The sequence below is a fragment of the Ammospiza nelsoni genome, chromosome 4 (genome assembly GCF_027579445.1).
Source record: "Ammospiza nelsoni isolate bAmmNel1 chromosome 4, bAmmNel1.pri, whole genome shotgun sequence".
Lineage (NCBI taxonomy): Eukaryota > Metazoa > Chordata > Aves > Passeriformes > Passerellidae > Ammospiza > Ammospiza nelsoni.
In genome coordinates this window covers 70969766-70992414 of record NC_080636.1, presented here as the reverse complement: position 1 = coordinate 70992414, position 22649 = coordinate 70969766, and the positions used below count along the sequence as shown (strand labels likewise).

The window sequence follows — 22649 nt, the reverse complement described above, 5'->3', positions numbered from 1 at the left end:
ATTAACCCAGCTGCAACTCTTTAGGGGGTAAGATTACTTTCTATATTACCTTTATTTTATGATATTGTATCTTACTACACTGCGGTATGCAGTAAGGCAAGGAAACCACCAAGCCTGGTCAGGGCATCCAGGTTTTTATTTTTCTTAAGGACAAAGATTACCAGCTCTTGATCTGGAAGCCCCTGTGTCGTTTGGCAAGCAAAATCAAGTAGGAAAAAAAATTTTTACATGATGTCAAGAAGAGGTCTTTGCAGATTTCCCTGTAAGGATTTGATCCAGACCAGTTAAAGCACAGACTATTAGTCAGCATGTTTAGTCACAAAGCAAACATTTCTCTCTGCACTCTTGAAGTACAGTTTCCAGATGGCAGCCCAAATTGATCTCCTTACAAACACAGCACGAGCCTTCTAAAGTAATGATTCATATTCTGCAAATCAAATCTGCATTATCCATAATAAGGGATTCCTTTGTTTCTCTGGAGAATAAGTTGTCAGTCGTATGGATTCAGTAAAGCTAGGAATGCACCATTTATCAATCATTTTAACCTAAATGTCTGTCCATGTGTCATTTAGAGATGAATAGCAGAGCATCTCTATGGAAACAATATGGCTATAGTGCATCTAAAAGAAATAATACCATAATCACAAAGGTAGCACGCAGAAAAAAGAGTTCTAAAGGCAACGCAAGTATATGTGTTGTATTATTTTATTCTGAAAAGAAGTGATGGGAAAAATGTTAACCTATTCTATTGAAGTGCCTGCACATAGAAGGCAAGAGCACACACATCAAGGAGTCTAGTCTGTAGCCACATCCTTTCAGGTGCCCAGGGATAAAGTCAACATGCAGGACCTTGTGGCTGCTGGGCATTGGCACACTCCACCTGTCTCTGCAAATTGGCCAGAGGCCTCCTGCTTGGAGCAGTGCAGGCCACCAGCTGCTTCAGATTCTGCAGCTTGTCCAGCACCAGCAGAAAACCTCTTCAAGTACAGGTGGAGGTGAATATCAAAGTTAAACAAAAAACGAAACAAAAGAAAACAAGGAGGGAAAAAACCCTGAAGAAAATAATTGCAAACAGTTAATCCAGCTATTCATTCACATGAAAAAAGTATACCTAGGTCTGTGAAGAACTAGAAAATACTTCTTTAATTCCTCTCTTCCATTCTTTGCTATTTTCCTGTATTAGTTTTTATATGTTTTTATTCCTTACCTTAGAAAGACACTAACCATGAAATATGAGTATATGAAGAAATTACATGAAAAGCTGAATTTAGTGGATGCAGATGGCAATATCACAGTTATAGTTTAGAGGAAGGAACAAATACAAAATCTGACACATACTACAGGCTAGCTGTAGGTAGCAAAGTGAAATAATGGAGGCCAGAATTTGGTCAGACAATAGCTGCTGTTCTGAAAGTTTGTCTTAAATATTTTATTACCACAGAGGAAGTACTGTTTCAGCTTGGCAGTACCCCTTAGTGCTTTGCTGTAGCTTTGGGTCAGAATGATTCCAGAGAGAAGTACAGTACCCACTTGAACAAAAAACATTTTCTTTGTTTCTTGTGAAACACGATGAAATGGTTTTTTTTCCAGACAACTCCATAGTCATTTCAGCCTTCCTTATTTTATGGTATCTGCTAGGGCACTGGAGCTGTACACCACAGGGGCTGGAAAAAAAAATAAAAATCACTTGATATTTTGCCATTTAAGAATCTAAAATTAGAGGCAAACATCTATTAAACTAACAAGATATACTGTATTCTGTCTAGTTGATTTTCTATCACCATCCATTCCAAAGAACATACCAGCACCTGAGTTCTCTCTTCTGAACATAAGAAATAAAGGAAATACAATTGCTATTATCACATTTAGAAAGCCTCAAAAAAACCCAACAGTCAACACTGTACATCAGTATGTACACCACATTACAATTTCAAGGTTACAAATGAAATGAGAACTGAAGAATGACTCTCCATATCATTTTATAATTTCCTCCAGATAGTATTTAAAGAGTAGCAGTAGAAAGGTTACTTAGATTACAGAGAATTTCAGAGAGTTGTTACAGCAGAGGAGCGCTGTTAGTGACTGGAATGTAGAGTGCTTTGGTGCTGCTTGGTTCTAACAGACAGGTGCTGTGTGCTTGCAGGAACTGGGTATTTGAAAACAACTGTTGCAGTGTGATGCATTTCCAACTCAAGCAACTTGTCTGGAGATTTTGGAATCAATTCTCTTTGTTTGGGATATGTCCCATCAGTCAAATTTGAACTAAAACAAGAAAGAAGAACTGAAGTGGATGAAGAGATTTCTTACAATCCCAGTTCCTCCAAAAACTCAGATTTGGAAAAAATAAGTAACAGGGAGGCTCTTTTACTGTTAATGGGCATGGATACTGCAGTTTTAACTTGACAGTACATATTTAGACAAAAAGTAAGGATAAGTGATGGCGTGTAGAAAAAATTCAGTCATAAATTTTTGTAAATTAATATTGGACCAATATGAAACATAGACGAATGTCTTCACTATTCTCCTTCAGTAGTAGCTATGGAGAGGAGAATATCTCCACTCTTTGAATTACAGTGAACATATACATTTTATTATTTTATACTTAGACTAGGAGAGGAGTCAGATGTCAGACGTTTGCCCTTAACTTCTGTCTGCTCCAACTTTTCCAGCTGTACAGGGACTCTCCTATGCCTTGCTCCAGAAAGCGCAATTAGGAGACACTCCTGAGCTGTTTAGTGGCAGATTAATAGCATTTTATAAGTGTCTATCTGTTTTTTCACTTCTCACCACAATAATATATGGTCCTCAAAAGTTTTAAAATCCAGGGAGTGGGTGGTATTTCACACTCAAAAAACCCCCAAAAAACTAAATGCAGTAAAGGGAGTTTCTTTAGTACATTTGCATGCAGTGCACTAGAGGGCTCTCAGGAGTTAGAAATAGATGGAATGCACTTTTGAAAGGCACATACTTCACAGGACTTTTCATTACAGAATTTAAAATAGAAGTTGCTGTGGTTTTGTGTGTGGGGTTGTTTGGTTTGGTTTTTTTTTTTTTTTTAATAACGTGAGGTTCATGTAAGTTTACAGCAGTTCATATGCAACCACTTCTCAGTAAAGTTAGCTTCTCAACAGTTCTTAGCTTGCAATGAAATACCTAAATGTGAACCATACTTAAAAGTGAAATATGTTCTAGATGCCAGCTTTTACTCAGTTACTTTTATTAACATAAGGAGTTTACCACAACAAAGGATGTTTCAAGCTGAATAGGTAAGAAATTTTATTTTTATAGCAATCTGTATGTAATGTGCACCTATTCTTTGTTTTTTGAAAAAGATATATAAGCCATTATCATTTTATTTTAAAAATGTTAGCTAGATTCTTTTTATGGCTTCACAAGAATGAAGAGAATTAACCATCTTTCAATTTTAATGTGTGTTTATGAATTATGGGAACTATATTCATAGTCAACTAGGGAAATTTGGCACTGCTAATATATTTTTATATTAGTGAATATGTGCATATTTAACTACTAGTCACTGGTTCATAATTGGATCGTTTACAGCATTTCCATAACATGAGGTTTAGTGAAGACTTTGCCTTGTAAGAAAAAGATAATGATCTGGATTTGACAGGAATTTCTTCTAATGCTGGAATACATCTGGCTGAGATTGAAAATTGAGCCTGTATTTAATGGTTTTGGTGTTTGATTTATACTGTAATGAGAAAGTAAAAGATTTATCCTGACAAATTCTTACATGCATACTGTCTCATCTAGAACTTCTTTTCTCTGAAAAATATAGAGCCACAGATGCTATGTGTGAGTAATGAAAGTAAATGCTACTATTTTCTTTTTGCAGTTTGCAGAGAAGATACATAGATCTTTTAGACTACAAGTCAGTAAACTTTGCTTACGCAGCTGGCTCCATTCATTCTCTGAAGCCAATCACTTCCTCTGTGGTGGCTGATAAGAATTTAACAATTTGAGAAGGTGGAGTGTCAGCATCCTTAGTGCTGACCACTTTCCCAGGCATATCAGTAGCCTCTGTCCATCACCCATGCTGGAAGCTACTTGGAAAAGGAGAAATAGAAATTGGGGAAGAGAAATAATGCATCATCATCCTGGCTGGAATGTACAGAAGACTTTATGCTGTTTTCATCATGTGGATTCACTAGAGAAATGACCCCTTTTGATCAGCCAAGTAAAATCAAAAACTTGTTTATTTGCTGCCTGTGGCCCTCACGGCTGCTGAGGCTCTGGACTTGCAGGCGCCCGCGGACAAGGAGGAATCTGCTCGTGGGCACTGCCTGTGTGATCTACCTGGGATTCCTTGTCAGCCAAGTGGGTCACGTTTTACCGCAGCACAAAGGAGGACATCGAAAGATCAGCTCCAGGAGTCTCCAAGATGCAGCTCAAACTCCTTTTCTGGGCATCCCACTGGATGGCACCCTGTCACCACCCAATTTCCAAGAACCCCAGCTTGGTAGCAATGGGACCTTGCTGCCACCCAATGTAGTTTATATCACCCTGCGGTCCAAGCGCAGCAAGCCTGCCAACATCAGAGGCACAGTGAAGCCAAAGCGCAGGAAGAAAAATGCAATCCCTGTGTCCTACGGGCAGCACTTTCCAAAAGCCACTCTTGTGGGCTGGGAAGAGGCCTTTGCCCAACAGCCAGGGCGGGCCACACGTGCCGCCGGCACCAAGGGAGCAGCGATTTCTCTGGAGGCAAGAAAGTACCAGCTGGATGAACATGGGCATAAAGGAGTGGCTATCAGGGAGAGAGGTCACCAGAGACCTGGGAGCATTTCTGGAGCTGTAAAGACACAGCTCCAGCCTGAGGAAAGCAATATCAGGATTTATAGCGAGAGCCCTCCCTCATGGATGAGCAAAGATGACATCCTAAACATGCGCATGCTGGCAGACTCTCCCATAGAGAGCATTCAAGAAGTTCCTTCACAAAAAGCAGTCCTGGCAGTATTTGCAAGAGGCCCCAGCACTACGGGAACTGCTTGTAATCAGGGACACTGTGGAATTGTCAAAAGACCTCTGGACATGAGTGAGGTGTTTGCCTTTCATTTGGACAGGATCTTGGGGCTAAACAGGAGCTTACCTTCTGTAAGCAGGAGATCAGAGTTCTTCCAAGGTAACACATTCGTGTGGTTTTCAGCGTCTGCAGGTGGGGTGCAAAGGTTTCCATGGGGCAGCAGCAGCCACCCCCTTTAACTCTTGTGAGCTTGAGCACTAGCCCCATTGTTACAGGGAAATAAAGCCAGTGTCTGTGTGTAACATCTGCAGTGCAGTCATTCTGTCCAGAGGATGAATACCCCAAAGTTTGCTTCAAATATGATAGAGTTGCTGGGGGCAGTAAGAGTTTCCTAACATGAGTCTGGAACAAGAAAAAAGAGAAACAGCAATCAGTAGATTGCATGACATTGTACAGACTGCCTGAAGTGAAACTGGTGAGATTCCAGAATCTCTGTGATTCAATGGGTATTTCTTATTTTTAAAGATAAACTTCTCATCTTTTAGAATAGACTTTAATAAAATACTGTTGGAACTTTTCACAAAAGTTCATCTCTCAGGTGGTAGGAATGGGGTCAGATAATCTACTCAGAGAGATGGGGAACCTGCCTGCAGAAGCTTGAATCTTTTTTCATGGCACTAATCCTCTTGAGAACTGAAAATTTTTAAAAAGTGCTTCCCTTTGTTCTGTTAAAGTAAAACCCAAACAAACTACACTTCAGCGAATTCTGCTGTACATTTTGAGGTTCAGTACATACATCTATATATTATCCAATGAAACACACATAGTAAATATCTCAATATGCCTGTTAAATGATTAGTATAGTGTTCCAATTAAAAAGTTGATTTTTAACCTTTAGTGAAATTAAAGGTAGAATTCAGACATGTAATGTGAGCTAGAAGTCTACTTTAAAATTGCTACCTTCTTAAATATGTCTTCAGCATAAGTCCTATTTTTGTACAGTCACAAATCCAAAAGGACTGTGTTGCATTTTAGTGAAACATTGTAAAAGTAGCTAGCTATGTTTTTGCTGTTCATTTCTTGCTTTGAAATAAGTTTATACCAAATAGTTTTAGATCAGTCTGCATTTCTTAAAAAGAAAAGTAATGCTGGAAAGATTTTCTAAAATCTGACAGCAGGAAGACAACCTCGTGATTTCCAGTGTCTTCCTGCTTTGTAAACCTTCCCTTTGGCAGCCTGTACAACAATGGGAATGAATCTCTAGGAACAGCAGTTTGGAGGCTTCTGAATATTATTCATACTTGCAAAGCATGGAAGATACATTATGCCCATTTTATTTTTAGGAACAAGATCTATTGCTATAGAGCTGTCATAAGGCATTAAGGCAGTTGGGATGGGGGAACTCTGCACAGTGTGGCTGCAGAGATGACAGACTGCAAACCTCAGAAAACTGCTATTAGGCTAACTGTGCATTGTGCTGCTCAGTGTCTGTCACCTTACAGTATATTTTGGACTGTCTGGGACAGAGTGTGTCATTCTGCCCTCTAATTTTCTTTTCCTCATAACTGGCTAAGTTCCTATTGCAAGAGGAGTGTTGCTAGGTGATGAGAAGAGAAATAACACTATTTTGGTCTCACTTCATTTTTTCCAGCTAAAGGCTGAACAGAGCATTTGGAACAGTGACTGCACCTTGTCTCTCATGATTTCTTTAGCCTGGAAATATGCTGGAACTCAGATGCCTTATAACTACTTAAGCTCTTTACTATTTATGTGCTTATGTCTGGCATAATGTGAAAGTATTTGTGGTAGGAAAATGAGCAAAAATATAATTCTTAAAAGAATATTAGTAATTAGCTCGCTGAAATGACCTAGATATGTTAAGATAGGTGAACTCTGTAAAGTTTTTTACAGAGTGGCTTGTGTGAATCAGTTATTCACATGGGAAAGCAAGCAATGCAGGATTAGAGACAGCATGTGTGTATGAATGTACACTAGTTCTGGGCTGACATATCTCTCTCCCCGACGCATCCCTTTAGCTTGCCTCAGTTGTGATGTGATCCAGCAAGACATGTTTGATGTAGCATTAAAATCTTAAAAAATGGGCTTTTCAAAACTGTCATTCATTTTGTCAAAAGCAGTTTCAAAGAACTGCTTAGTAAATCCCTGTACAGTTTCTATTTCCCTTATTCCCACAGATCTGACACTGACTTTTTTTAAAGTCTAGCAAAATACTGTATTCAAGTTCTCTGTCTGCTGCCCTCACCTTCCCTTGTTAACTGTAAATCCTTTTAAGTGTTAACTGAATTTTTTTGTGGCTTGTCTAATTTTTCCATCACCTATCCTTGATGGAAAAATCAGGTATGGTAACTGTCTTATATTTTTACAATGAATTGACTGAATATAAAAAGCCTGAGTAGTATAGGTATCTGAGCTGGGCATAGAAGTCTAAAAGAGCATGATTTTGTGCATGCACAAGCAGTCATTCATTACTTCCATTACTACCTACAAGATGTGAAAAATATCTCCTATGAAAAAGGAAGGACAATCCTGTAAAACACCAAGAAATAATCATAAATTTTTGTCTATTGTGGAATAAATGAAGGCTGACCCTTATGTGTCTGAGTTTTGGGATGGTCACTTTAATACTACAGCACTAAGGTATTTCGTTATTTCATAACCTTAACCTGAAGAATATGAGACATAAGTGACCTTCCTTGCAGCCCTACCTTAATGGCCTTTGCACAGGAGCTAAGTTAAATGCATGTATGTATGGCCTCCAGCTCAGCAACTGCATTTGCAGGCTGGGACAGTTGCAGTATTTTTTAGGCCTGAGCTACAGCTGGAGTTTGTGGGCTGGGGCAGGCTGGCTTCTCTGTCTCAGCTGACAGCTGTAAGGATAGTGCTCTGGCTCCTTGGGTAGTAGCAGTGAGGCTTTGATGGCTTTTGGTACAAGAGCTGCTGCTATGCAGTTTTTTTGCACTTCTTGCTGAGGGACTGAACTAGTGTGTGCTGATGGCTGCTTCTCCTCCCCTCTGGTTTTCTGATATCCTGAGTCTGACTAAACTGAGAATGATAAGCACTGGTGTACTCAATCCACTATTTGTCCAGAACCTCCTTCTTCCCCCAAACTTGCAAGAAACTCTTCCTTTGAATAACACCTTTCATGGCTGGTTTAGTGCAAATAGATGAATGAGATGATAGCTCCACTGGTTGCACTAGTTGTTTTGCTTTACTGGCCTCTGCCTGACTATAAAAGGTGTCAGTTTTTTCTGTGTTATGTCCTGTGCTATCAGCCTGCTCTTGCCATCCCATCAAAAATTATACAATATGAATCACCAATGTCAGGGCAAAAAATAAAAACCTTACACTGCTTCATGCATTCAGAGTGCTCTAAAATACTTCCACATAGTGCTGTAGCTCTCAAAGGGTTATGAGAGGCATATTTCCAGTATTCTGCTGGGTAGAGAAGTTAATGTACAAGCAATAATGCAGTCCATAGTCTAGAGAGCAACTAATGCACATTTCATGCATTCCTTAATACTGACATCCATATGAGCACAGGACAGAACATTGCAATGAGATGCATAGGGAAGAAAGAAAAATAAATGGCCTAACTTCTCTCTGCTTTCTACTTCTGTTCCTTATATTTTCCCTAAAAACTTAAACTCTCAAAATTGTTCTCTGTATGCTGGTCCCTCTCATTTTCCACACTAAATTATCCTTTCTTGCTAATACATAGACAACTGAACTCTTGCAAATGTGGCAGTGGTGAGATGTACTGCCTTGCAGTGAACAATGGTGAGTTTGAGAAAGGGCTTGAACTACCTCATGATAGATTTTCTGGTTTTACTGTTGATCTTCTGGGCATGTTTGAAAATATTTTCTTTTGAGGAAGTTAGAAAAAGTGCTGTAGCTGTAAGTCAGAGCACAAGAGGAGAGAAATGTTTGCAAGAGCAAAATGTGGTTCCTAACCACATGAAGTTCAGAAGCATGCAGTTTATTTTCAAAGTGATGTGGGGTGTGGAAATCTAGGGTGATGCCTGTGTTGAAGAAGCCATGCAGTGATACGTCAGTGAGCGGCACATGAAGCAGAGTACCTTGAGGTGGTCTAGTCTCAGCAGCCTGAGGTTTTATCTGTGCTAGCTTATTCAACTTAGCTAAGACATTTTTAGAATTGTTCAAAATGTTTAGAAATGTTTAAAAATGTGTATGAATTACTTAGAAGATGGTTTCAGCATGAGTTTTGAAAAATCTTTCCCACACAATTTTGAAGATTACCTTTGGACAGTTAAGTAGGTATATAGATCTAAAATGGCAGGTAAAAATAAAATGAACCCAATCAGCTCTGGGTGAGATTCTGAGTGCAGTGCAGCTGCAGCAGCAGAAAAGCAGTAACTTCTGTGTTAATATGTAAGGCTGACTAAGAAAGAAGCACATACAGCACATACACTGGACTTTTTCTGAAATGTGCTTCACCTTTCCAGTTGTGGCTGTAGGTCTCTTCACTATTGAGGCAACTTCAGCCCAATCCTAATGAGGTTTGAATCAGAAAAACTCCACTGATTTGATTGGGGTCATGTCAATTCATGCAGCTGTGAATCAGACCCCTTATCTGCTTTAATTCAGCATCTTCATGTTTTTCCTGTGTCAAAAATTTGAGTCACAGCTCTTTACTGAAGCTGCTGTTTCATATTCCTGTAATCCAATTTATATTACAGAGTTGAAAGATTTTTTTTGGATCATCTTTTCTGCTCCCATTTCCTTTGAAATGCAAACATTTCCTGTATTTAACCTTAGTCTTTCAAAAATGTTTTTGTATCTTAATGGAAACAGGCATGATATTATTCATAGTTTTCAAGTATTTATATTACTATTGTTTATCATGTCCTTTTTGGGTAGACAGGAGATGTTTGTTTTCTTAGAAAACTGTTTATGTATTTGATTTGTGGAAGAATTAATGAATAGTTACATAAATTGCTACTGGAGATATAAAAATAATAGATAAGATTTGGTCCTTATAAAAGCTGTCTTTTTTTTTTTTTTTCAGTGAGAATTCCCAATGATTACATAGATATTCTCTAAACTTTGTTGGAAAAGAAATCTAACTAATAGCTGATCTAACTTGTATAAAGTCATCTACAATGTAGGTGATAGAGCCAGAGTGAGAGGGATGGAGAAATGGGTACGGTTTCCCAAATAAGTTACCTAAATACTTATTCAGGCACCTCAGTAGAGGAGAAGCCTGATTTTCAGGAGTGCTCAGCTCAGTTTTTCAGTGGAGGAGAGTGTGGAACATGCTGCTGATAAAGGTAATATTGATCATAAATAAAGAGTGTTTGATGTTCCTGATGGAAAGACATTCTGTGTTGCTAAGGACACTGGGCAACGGGGACAGAAGTTAAAGAAGTGGTGTTTGGGTTGGCTTGGCTTTGGAAGGACTGCCTTGTATGTGCAAGCCATGGCAGAGAGAAGATCAGGCACATTCTGGTTTGGGAAGGAGCTGGATTTTCTCTTGGGCTGGATTGCATGCAGGGCTGGTCTGTCATGCTTGTTTGGTGAATGGGAGATGGAACTTTGAGCATGTTTCAGAGCTAGGTACAGGCAAAGATAATTTCTTATCTGTTCTTTTACAACAGTCAGCATCCTTTGAACAAGCTGCTTTTTGATTCAGCTGTGTGTGGAGAGTTTAGTTCAGGCATGGCTTGAGGAAAAAGGCCATGAAGCCATGCAATTGAGAGAAAAGTAACAGGTAGCTGTGAAGCAGTTCCAAAGCAGTTCCCAGCCTGACTTCTATAAACAATTAGACTCTCTCAGGCATCATTGTATAAACAATAAGGTTCTCAGGCAGTCTTCCCATAACAAGTGAAACACCCTCTCTGGGAAAAGATGGCACCCTGGGAACAGATATGGAAGTTTTGGGAACCGTTCATATCACAGTGGGAACACTAGTTTTATTTTGTGTAAACAATCAACGGTATTGTAAAACAAAAGGAGTGGTTAGAGTTTTCTCTGTTAGCCTATCATAAACTTGGCTTTTGGAATATGCATGAAGTTCATTAATACTATTATTTAAACTGGCTGATCGATCAATAAACTCGAGTTCGATGCGTTACAGGATGGTCGTTCTCCCCTCACTTCAACAGCTGTGTGGAGATTGTTTTTCACAGTCCTGGCTGCTTGCAAATGGAGCGTTGATACTGGCAGCTTTTACCCTGCTGTTGGCACTGATACCTGTTTTCCACGGGCTATTTTCTGTCTGGGTTGTTTCTGAAGAAGGTGGCCTGGACCTCTTGCCTTCATGTGTTTTTAAAAGCTTTTTTGCAGATCTGTCTCTGTATCCCTGGGCATGTAGAAGACAAAGAGACAATTTAGGCTGTACTTAACTATGCAATAAATTGTGCAATAGTGTAGACTGAGTTCAATGAACTTCAAGATGAATATGAATAATTTTTAAAGCTTTATATGTGTTCCAACACTTTTTAGTAAACAGCACTTAAGCTTTTGCAGTTAAATGGTTCTTCCTCTCTGTACTAAGACATATTTTGATCTTCTGTCTACACACCCTAAAATATAAAGGATTTCTTTGTTTTAATATGTACAAGCCATGGTCAGTCCTGGGTCCTTAGCAGTTTAAGCAGCAGTAGCATTGCATCAGGAATAAAAGGAAAATTTTGTAATAAAATAGATCTCTCTGTTCCTTGATGCTGTGTGAAATAAATTTGAGTTTTTATACTGGAGAAGGTAATTTTAAATGCTTTGATGAGGTTTATTCTCACGGTGAAACTGAACACTAGAATTCAACAAAGAGAAGTCCTCTGTGTTTGTTTCAGGGAAGAGAAGAATATTATTTACACAGAAGAACTAAATAATTTGGCTAAAATATCTGCTATACAAAACAGATCTCATATCTAGGTAAAAAGTCCCAAACTTGTCAAGTTGGTTATTAATTCTATGCTCAGATTCTCTAGGATTCTCATATATCCTTTCAGAGCTGTGGAGTAATACATTATAGGTTTAAAATACTAAAAATAACAAAATCCACTTTGAGTGCAGTATTTGTGGTGTCTCTCTGTCCATTATGCAAAGAAAACCCCCTTTGACGTAAGTTTCCAGCTCTTGAAAATCAGCAGTTCACCGCAATCAGAAGGAAATTACATTGTTGATTCACGCTGGCATTGGAGGCTTTTAACCTACCTAGAAACTTTTTAATAGTTTGGTTTAGTATAGGATATTGTACATCAGTCTCTTGCCTCAAAAAGAGAAAGTGTTTCATACATTGAAGACATTTATGCCTATGTTTCCAGTCCTGTGGTGGCTGGTTATGGATGTAGGATAAGACTACATTAACCAAAGTATGTTAAGATATTAGTCCCTGGCTGGTTCTCCTTCCAGGTCTGTAAAATGGTACATTTACTAATGCTTAGGCAATGTATAAAGAAGAATCAAATAAAACTGATAGTATTGCTCTTATAATAATGGTATTTTGTTTCCCTTTTTTCAGGTGGTCAGGCCTGTCCTGTTATTCTCTGGGATTCCTCACTGAGTCCAACAGATAATAGTACCCATTCTTCAGTGAGGTTAACATGGGGACAATATCAGCAGCTATTGAAGAAGAAATGCTGGCAGAATGGTAAAGTTCCCAAAGCTGAGTGGGGCTGTACTGAAATTCATCATCATGAATGGTCCAAGATGGCACTCTTTGATTTTCTGTTGCAGGTAAAATGTTTACTGAACACAACTATTTGCCTCATAAGTCACGTGATCAAACACAGGGGAGAAATAGTAATTTTAGTGTGTTTCATTTTTTTTAAAATGGGAAAGAGAGGTATTTGCATAGTTTGAAATTATTTCTGGTCATTTCTTGTGATTAAAATATCCAAAATGCAGCTTATAATTAGGCAGGAAACCTAACTGACTCATTTCTTTTTAAAGAGGATGCAAAGGCTTTTTGCCTTTATTTATTTCATATTGAGTCAGGCATACTGTTTCTCCTTCACTCCTTGTTTCTCCAAACAGAGATCTTGACTGTGTTCACAACTGTAAATCTCTGTTTACTCTGTGGTCCTTCCTGCACCTCCCCAGCCCCAAGAGGTGACTGAAGTGGTTTTGGTGAGCTGCAATCTGGAGCAAGGTAACAGTTGTAGTGGATAATTTTTCCTTTTTAAAAAAAAACAATCTAGACAGTGACTTAGTAAAAAAGGAGTAGAGCAGTGACTGGTGAATGATAAATCTGCTGTTCTATTATTCAGAAGGAGGGGTTGGTTAAAATAAGATACAGCAGGATTGCACTTCACGTGACAGGAGACAAATTACTCTTGTACTAATAGCTGGTACCAGAGGGATTTATATCTCTGGTTGCAAATCAGACAAGAACATGCATTCCAGAAAGTGAGTGAAAGTGACTCTCATAGGTCTTAAAGACTACAGTTTTATCTGTGTGCTGTCAAAAGTTTATCAGCAGCAGAATATGAAAATTTGAAAGCAAAAAAATGCCAAGAAATGATTCAATATTAAAAAAATAATACCTGTGCTTCATGAATCATTCAGAAATAAAGAATAATGGTGAAAAGTATTCTCTGTTAAGCATAATTTCTTCAGAAGAATAGGTTTGGCACTTCTAATAGATCTTCCTAATCTCTGTGAAGTGCTGTAAAACATAGGAGCAGGATATAAAATGCTTATAGTTGACCTTTACTTGCCTCTTGCAAGAATTCAAGCAAAATGGATTCTTTAATTTTGGGGGTTTGGACCTCTTCTGTACATAAATGTATGACAGAAGATTCTGCCAAACTATAGGCATCAGTTCCAGAGTGTTCCATCATTATGTCTTAGCACTGAAATGTGCAAGATATCATGAAGAGCTGTCTGTAAGAACAAGATTTCCTTGTCTATTTAGTGCATGCAGAGAAGTGCAAAGGAATGGAGTCTATGCATCAAAGGAGTCTTTCTGGAAGGACTCTGCTTTACTTTTTTACCTTTGGATGGATTGAATAAGAGATCCCGGGAGAGAGAAGCAAGAGGGGCTCTACAGCCTTCAGATAATAATTGCTGCTCATGAAAGGAGAAAGAGGAAGAGAAGTCTGTTCCTTTCCTCAGGATTTTGGTGTTTGGAAACAAACACTGTCAACAATACAAGTCGAAATAGAACTACATATAAAAAAATCCCAAACAAAATCAAAACAAACCCAGTTCTCAGACTTTCATTTGATTAAAGAGGTGACCTTTTTATTTCAACATGCAACAAAATTCTGCATAACATGGGGTCCTAATTTTCCTGGGAAATTACAACAATAAAATTGTAATTTTATAAGGCTTATGTGAACAGTAATGCTTTTATGCTTAGAGCAGTTTGAAGAGTTAACAGTAAACAACAAAGGACAGAAAAAATTATTGACCTTTGATGAGCCACTCATCAAGTCTTATATGCACCAGACCAGTGCATCGAAGTGCCCTGTGCAGAGACCAGTGCATTGTCTAAACCCCTGTTAGCAGGAGCAGGTCTGCTGTCCGGGAAGATGAGCTGGAGCCAAAGGCTGCTCTAGGGCAGGCAGGCTCAGCAGCAGGAGAGGCAGGCCAGCAGGAAGGATGGTGAAAGCCACAGGCCCCATTTGTAGCCCTGTGAGCATCAGGCACTGACAAGACAGCTCCAAGACTGACAGGCAGGAATCTCAACCAACAATCCAGGAACAAGCAGCACAAAACACCCCCCACACCCCCTCCTCCAAGGGACTCAGAGGGGGGCTGAGCTGCCTGAGCTTAAGGGGGCTCCTGTGCACAGGGGTAAAGTCCAAGGTGAAGACTGTTAAGGGCAATCCAGGCCAATTTGTGTGATCAGGGCTGTAGCAATGTTGAATATTTACTCTCATCTACTCTTAAGGGGTAGCAGCACTTTCAAGGAGTGATTTATCCTTCCTATATTCAATGGCTATCCTAAAATGGCATCCATTGCTCTGAATGTGCCTTGTTCTTGTCACTGTTTTTGAAAGGGAACAGAAACGACCAAGTCAAAAGAGATGCCTAACATTTACACCACTAAAATTAGTCCAGATTTATGTGTTCTTTCCAGCTAAGTGCTATGTGATGAATAGTCAAGGTTTTGCATGGGAAAAAATAGTGCCGACCATCATGTCATAAAAGTTTATACCACAGGGAGGCTGCTCTGTGGTTATAAATACACTGTTCTTACAGTGTAAGAACAATTTTATAGCTTTTGATGTTTTTTTGTGCCCCTCACTGGTCTTTTCAGTTATTTTGCTTACTGTTAGCCTAATAGATCCCACAAAATGAAGATCCTCTATGTGTGTCAGACTGTGCTATTTCTATTGTTCTCCAGCACAGAAAATGTAAAAAAAAAAGAAAGCTCCTGACAAAGAAAATAGAATTGTATTCACCATCTTGTTATTCCAGTTACACAGTGGTATTGTTCCATTATTTTCAAAGAATTTCTACTGACATAATAGATCATGGCTGTAAAATGGATAAAATTGAGAAATTGCATTTAGCAATACCTCAATGCATTTAGAAATTGCATTGAGGTGTGAGGACCAGGTCTTCAATGCTGTTTCCTTGTTTTTAATTACACTTTTCCTGAGCTTGCTTTCCTGTCAGCTGGGTTAGAGAGCAATGTCTTACAATGACACTTTGCCCCAAGTACTTTGGTATTGTTTTCACTTGGCACTGTGCTCTACTTTGTTTTAGATCTATAATCGACTAGACAGAAATTGTTGTGGGTTCAAACCTCTCAAGGAGGATTCCTGCATGCAGCAAGGACTGAAGCTGAAATGCAATGATCAGGATGCTGTTGACCTGACACACATCGTTCAGAGAAGGCATGACCAAAGGCACTTGGCCTTTATAGACAATAAGGGTTTCTTTGACAGAAATGAGGACAATCTTGACTTCAAAATACTACAAGGAATCAATGAGTAAGTTTTAAATTATCAATTTTGTAAAAGGATTAATAATTTCTTGTTTGAGTTTGAAACACTAAGCTACTGGAATAGATATCATTGGCCCAAGAGATTGACAGGATGTATCTAAAAATGTATGAGTAATCCCACAGATGTAAAAGATACAATTACAATTAACATACATATGATTAGGCATGCACGGACTTCCTTTGCTGAGTTGCAGCCTATATTCTTAGAATTGATTGCTAAACCACAACATAAATACTGCAATTCAGAGTAATGGCAAAACCTGATGAATTTCTTTGTGCTTTTCCAGATTCCCTGCATCTGCAGTTTCAGTGCTGAGGAGCCAGCGTTTACGTGAGAAGTTACTCCAGTCTTTGTTCCTTGACAAAATATACTGGGAGAGCCAAGGAGGCAGAAAAGGAATTGAAAAGCTTATTGATGTAATAGAAAGGAGGTCCAAAATTCTTCTTACTTATATAAATGCACATGGAGCCAAAGTATTGCCCATGAATGAATGAATGAAACAGTCTTGTTTCCATCTGAAAGAAAGTCTTTAAAAAATGTTTTATGGGGCAGAAACTGACAGTAAAATTGATTTAATTCGTAGCATTATTTTTTTTCCCAAACTTTCAAGTTTACTTTTAAATAAGAAATTTTGCATGGTTTGAAAGCAATATTTAAGTGTCAGCTGCAGCTCAACACAGTGTAGTGTCTTCTATGTCACCAGTGAAATGAAAATAACCAAATGATAATATGCAGTAATATGGAGGTACCATGAACACTCTTTCTATTGAAGTGTTTGGAAATTAGCAGCAGGATTTTCAGTACATTAGGCTGGATTGCTCTTATTTCCCTCACTGAAGTCAGTAAATTTTATTGCAAATTTAAATGGGAAAAGAGATGTGTAAGCACTTGATACATTGATGACACTAGCTAAAACATATATAGTACAGGAATTTGTTATTTTATTAAGTATTCTAAAATGCCTACATTTCCGAGGGCTTCTTTTACTTTATTTCATTTTGATCTTTTGGAATAGGAGAACTAAATTCAGCTCTTTTAGATGCAGGAGTGTTTGCACTGGACATGAGCGAATTTTAAAACAGAGTGAGGAGAACATGGCTTTAGCAGAAATAATTATTTTGACAAATACAGTTTTTACTTGTCCATTATGGAGTACAATTCATCATGAATCACTCATTGCAATGTATTTTTTCAATGCAATTTGTTCTGATGTGGGGGTGGATGATCTGATATTTTCTGTTTAATGATTAACTGTGTATTTAAAAAAAAAAAAAAGCTTTATCTTTGTGTGAATATGCTGCTAAATAAGTACATGTTTTGTTTTTGCAAAATCCTTGACAGTAATTTTTGAGAATATTATGAAAAAGCAGAACTCCTAATGACACTGTTGTTAAACCCAGCAGAGGAAATGTTTATTCTGTGTGCTCAGCTCCAGCCAGCAATTGAGGCTTGGGTTTCCATTAAGATTGACCACTATGGGGTGATGATTGTAACTGAGAACTTGCCCCAAGTGTTCTCACAAGTGTGGTTGTTAGGGAAGGTTGGATAAGTGCTTGAGATTTTTACCCTTGAAATGCTCCAGAAAGTAAATATCAATTGACACAGCCTATCATCACATCCATCTTCTACCTGACTGTTTAGAAAAACTCTTACCGTCTTTCTGGAGAAATACCATCTTTTTGCCATGAGGTAATGGTAGAAATTGGATGCTTTCATAGCTACTCTTGTCTTTATGTGTTGTAAAAATATATAGGGTGTGAAAGAATATTGAAAGTGCTTGTATAATGTTATTAATGACAAAATAAAATGTGTCATGTCACTGTTAATGTGGATGGGTGAATTTAATGTTTTAAATAACTACAATTCCACTGAAGCTAAAATCAGTTTTCTTTCTTAGTATCAGAAAACCCATTAGCAATAATTGCATTTCTAGAAGAAATAGATCTCATTATAGGCAGTGTTAAAAAGACTTAGTAAAATTTTAAGACCTTAGTCAGCTAAATAATCTTTTATTTTATTTTGTCAGCAAAGGACAGTTCAATTTATTAAAACTTCCTAGAACTTAACTATTGCCTCAAGAGAATGTGTTTTAGAGTGCCTTAGACTTTTTAACACCAAGGTAGAATTTTACAGGATTTTCAATTCATCCCTTTCTTTAAAGTGTTGTAACTTATTAGCCAGATAATTTTCATCATAGAAACAAAAATATTGCTTTGGCTTGCACTGTGAGCAGAGTCTAGAGAAATAAATAATCATCAGAATACATTTCACATGGAATTCCTGTTGCAGTGGATTTCACTCTGTGGTGGCCATCACAATCAGTTTGTCTCATTTTCTAGCCTGTCTCACAGGTTTCTTCCTGCTAGATACCTGTTCTAGCAATCAAATTTATAATCCCTCACTGCTGGTAGTGAGAGAAAGGCATGACTCTCAGCTGAGCTTAGGAGAGGGCCCAGCAGAGTTGTGAATGTAGCTGATTATGACAAGGTCCCATGAGAACTCTGTCTTCTATCTTTAGACTGCACATCCTGATGCTGAGTCATTGCCCAGTTGTAATTTTTTTCCAGAATTGGCTCATTGCTGAAGAAGACAAGGAAATCCATTATCTTTCCAGGCTGGATAATTTATTTTTTATGCTCATAACTTGATGCATTCTTCTCCATTTCTTCTGGACATGGACTAGTGTTTCCTTGAGCATGATAAATGCTTTTTTATTTGCCTGGCAGTTCAGTGCCAGCTCTTAAAGCAGCAATATAATTGCCTATGGAATTGCCCTGAAGCTGACCTGAACCAATGCCTTTCAGTAGTCCTGGACTCAAGAGAACTGAGTAGTCACAATGCTGTCCATTACTTAAAAATCTGATCAAGTATGAAAAGCGTAACTGTAAAAAGCAAAATTTCTGGAGACTTTCCAAGGGCAAAGGAATACTCCGTATGCTGTGTTAGCATGCCATATTTCATGTACAAACACTCTTGTAGCCTTCAGGTAAGCCAGGAGACTCTTGGCGAAATTGGACAGTGAGACAGGATTGCAGATTGCTTCTAGTTCTCTCATGTTGGTAACAAACTCCAGAAAGTGCTTTTCATCTTGCTTCTGTGGAGCTTGGTACGTAATTCAGTAATGTTAATAATGCAAAATATGATTGCAATAGCTCTTATGAATGCATACTAGCCAAGTTCTAGCATTTTTTAAAATAAAAATGAAGAATTCTGTATTTTTTGAGTGCATTTGCATAAATGATATAGTAAAAAATACAAAAGGAGCACTTTAAGTTTGTTTATCCTCTGCTACTACATTTAAGATACCCGCTTCAGTAACAGGGGTAAAGTTTATTGGAAAATTGGTTCACATCCTTTGGAAGTATCATGACTTTCGACTGACACTGTAGCTAAAGTAGTATCAACTCAGAGGAAAAATCCAGAAGAAGCCTTATTCAACCTATGGTGATTGATAGAAAGCCAAGAAACTGTGCTTTAGTCCTCTTTGCTGGGCTGTCTTCCATTTCTGGGCATTTGGGATCAGGCAAGGATCAGTGTTGCACGTTGCGTGGAAGGGTGTAACCAACAGCAACAGTGCAAACCTGTGGGTGGGAAAAGGCGATTATGTCATTCTTGAATCTGCCTGAAAGCCAGAACCACATGGAATGGAATTACTAAGAAAGTCAGAAGAGTTTGCTCGCAAAAGAGTTTGAGATTTCATAACACTGGAAGACAGAGCTTAAAATAAGTAGCACAGGCACAGATGCCTTAAAATTCCTTGGGAGCCTGCCAGCAAGTTAAGAGTCTTAAATGTTCCAGAAGCTGAGGACATGAAAACTGTGGAGCACTGTGAGAGCAGTTTCTTTCTTTTCTTGTGCGGGTACTCTATATAACACCATATTAAAATAAATAAATAAAAAACCAGATTAATTCTGGGGTTTCAAACTTACAAATGCAGATTCAGAGTACATTAAGGGACAAGGCTCCCACAGCAAACCTGGGAACACTTTCATGCATATGTGTGTATACAGACACAAAAATATTTGTACATGTATTTACACTTTGGCTTTTTCTATAAAATGGTCCATTTGGCTAATAAAGAGTGAGCTGTTTATATAATTTACTGTTTACATGAAGAATTGTATTTGTGATCCTAAGTGCCAGTTTTGGTATACACAAGTTGAAGTAAATAACAGATGAATAAACAAAATAACAGATGAAACTTTTGTCCTCAAAGGATTAACTCTTCCTTTGCTAACACATTTATACTATCTTAAAAGTTTTTTACTGACAGTTGTAGAGTAAAACAGCAGTATGTATCTGTGCTAAACTTCCAGAGTGATATCAACTCAGATTTTTAAAAATGTTTTATACTAGATATTGAATTTCCATTTTATTTTGGAATTTGTGAATTTTTAAAGTCTATTTGTACTTTAATTAGTAACAGTAACAGTATTTTCACAGGTAATGATTCATTTGAATCTCTGCTGCTATTGTCATGTAATATGTAGACATATCCAAAATAAAGAAATATCTGTATCAGATTTTCAGTTCAGATCTCTAAGTTCCAATAAAAAAAACCCTAATAGATATTATTGTAATATGTGGATCATTAGTTACTGTTTAGAAAGAACTATGGCCTTGAAACTGCTTCTTCATAGAAACAATCCAAAACAGATCATAGGAATCTTTCTGTAGAAATATTTTCTAGCTATTTACTCATGAGACTTGCAACTCTTTCTCACTAAGCTGGTTCAGTGTAGCTGTGAATCTTCTGGTTACTACAGCATGGGTATTTGCTACCTTCTTTAGCCATTCTGACAATAGCTACTTACACAAACACTGAGCAGAAAAGGCCATGCTCGTTTATAATGCCAGGACAGAAGCATTGGTCAATGACTCGTAAACTTTCCAACATGCCATGAGCAAACACAGGAACAGCAGAGAGACACTGGACTCCATGTGGTACAGAGACTCACACAGAGTTAAAGTAGCCTAAAAACTTTTGGCTTCTGAAGTTTTTAGTTTTTGTCACGATCCAAGAGAGACTAATGGGAAACACAAAGATGTGGAAACATTTAAAACATTCTCTTTCCCACAAAAAGTAGTTTGTTTTATTAAAAATATTATTTATTTTTGCACATTACTGCATGCTTCAGGCAAAATTCTGTCAGATACATTTGTGTGAATTATTTTCAATTTCACTGAGTTATCCCTATTCCAGATAAAACAATTTAAGTCAGTAAGGTTAATCTGTATTCTCAGAGGTTGGAGAACTGAACCCTCAGGTCAAAGTGAGACCTTGGGAGAGTGACATATTAATAAGGAGAGTTTCCTGAAATATAGCATGAATATAGAACTTTGTTATTGTTACAATAATATTGTTCTCTAAACAATATCTGTGGGATCCAAGAAGGATCTACAAGTGTTCTTTGAAGACTTTCAGCCTGTTCCACCTGTATTTCTGTGTGTGAGGACATTCAAAGAGGATTAGACAAATTCAAGGACAACAAATTTGTATTTGGACTTAGTAAGAATTAGGTAAGGTTTTATCCTCCAACATTCCTGATACAACAATTCTGGGTGCTGGAGAATATAAGGGAAAGGGCCACAGACAGTGGCCCACGCTCATGTTCTCAGCTCACAGTCTGAGCTGTACTGTTGGGCTGAGTGGCACCAAGCAGGAAATTCCACATATTTTTGCATTTGAAGGCTATTCAGCCAGATGTAATATTGTAAGTTCTTCAGGCTTCCCCTTATAAATAAGAATATATAAAGTTATCTTTGTGTGCAAGTAGGGGGATGTGAATCTTGGGGTGTTGTGAATCTGCTTTGTCTTTGATGAGAGAAGGAAAACAGAGGGCAAACTTCTAATGCCTAAAGATAATTTTCCAAAAGCATTTCCATGGATTTTGTTCTTTTGGAAAAAACAAAATGAACAAAAATGCAGAAACTTTTTTTTTTCCTTACTGTGATGCATTGTCCTTTCTATATTTGGCACTATTTGGCACTGGGTATACCAGTACCATTATGTGACTGAAATAAGTGGCTTTCTCTAAAAATTAGTTCAGTTTCAGTAGTTATTTCCTTTTTAGTCTTCTGCAGTACATTTAATTCTTATTTAATCATTTTGTTTCAGTATTCACTGTTCAGGAACATTATCTCTGTTTCCTTCCATGGAAAAGCTGGCAGGGCATTCCATGGAGGTCTGTTAAGCTGTACAAGCACGCCTTATCAGAAGTATTCTTCAGCTGGCTATGAGAAACACTTTGAGATTTGGATGGAATTTATTAACTGTATGAAGTCCAGCCTTCTGAAGTGTGAGGATTATGTCTGACAGATGGTACAAGCTGGCAGTCCAATGTGCTCCTATGCTCTGGGAATTCTGAAACAGCTGCAGGTCACACAACTTAATTTTCAGATGTAAATGGACATATCTCATGCTTAAGACAGGGTCTTTCTGGTCATCTGGCATTTTTTTCCCTACCTCAGGTCTCCCAAAATAGAAATATGCAGTCAAAAAGTAAAAGTGAGAAATGGCTGAAGCATACTCTGAATACAGCTGTGGCATAGTTGCGGGAAAGCGGTGAAACCCAAACGAAAGCTAGACCTGCCTTATAAAAACATCCTGAAGGAAGATGAAAGGATTCCTCTTGTTATATATGACAAGACTTAACTCTAGAAACCCTCATTATGTGAGGGAAATTCCCCCAGGGATATCTGGGGCTTTTGATCTGAGACATGATCAG

At 38.0% G+C, this 22649-nt stretch overlaps 1 protein-coding gene across 1 annotated transcript; it reads left to right on the top strand.

Annotated features, from left to right (window-relative positions):
• Positions 1-3096: 3096 nt before the first annotated feature.
• Positions 3097-20445, top strand: GASK1B (golgi associated kinase 1B). The gene is made up of 5 exons (XM_059471293.1): positions 3097-3266; positions 3857-5140; positions 12483-12697; positions 15680-15906; positions 16208-20445. The coding sequence occupies exons 2-5, from the start codon at positions 4144-4146 to the stop codon at positions 16413-16415; spliced, it is 1647 nt and encodes a 548-aa protein (XP_059327276.1). The 5' UTR covers positions 3097-3266; positions 3857-4143; the 3' UTR covers positions 16416-20445.
• Positions 20446-22649: the final 2204 nt, after the last annotated feature.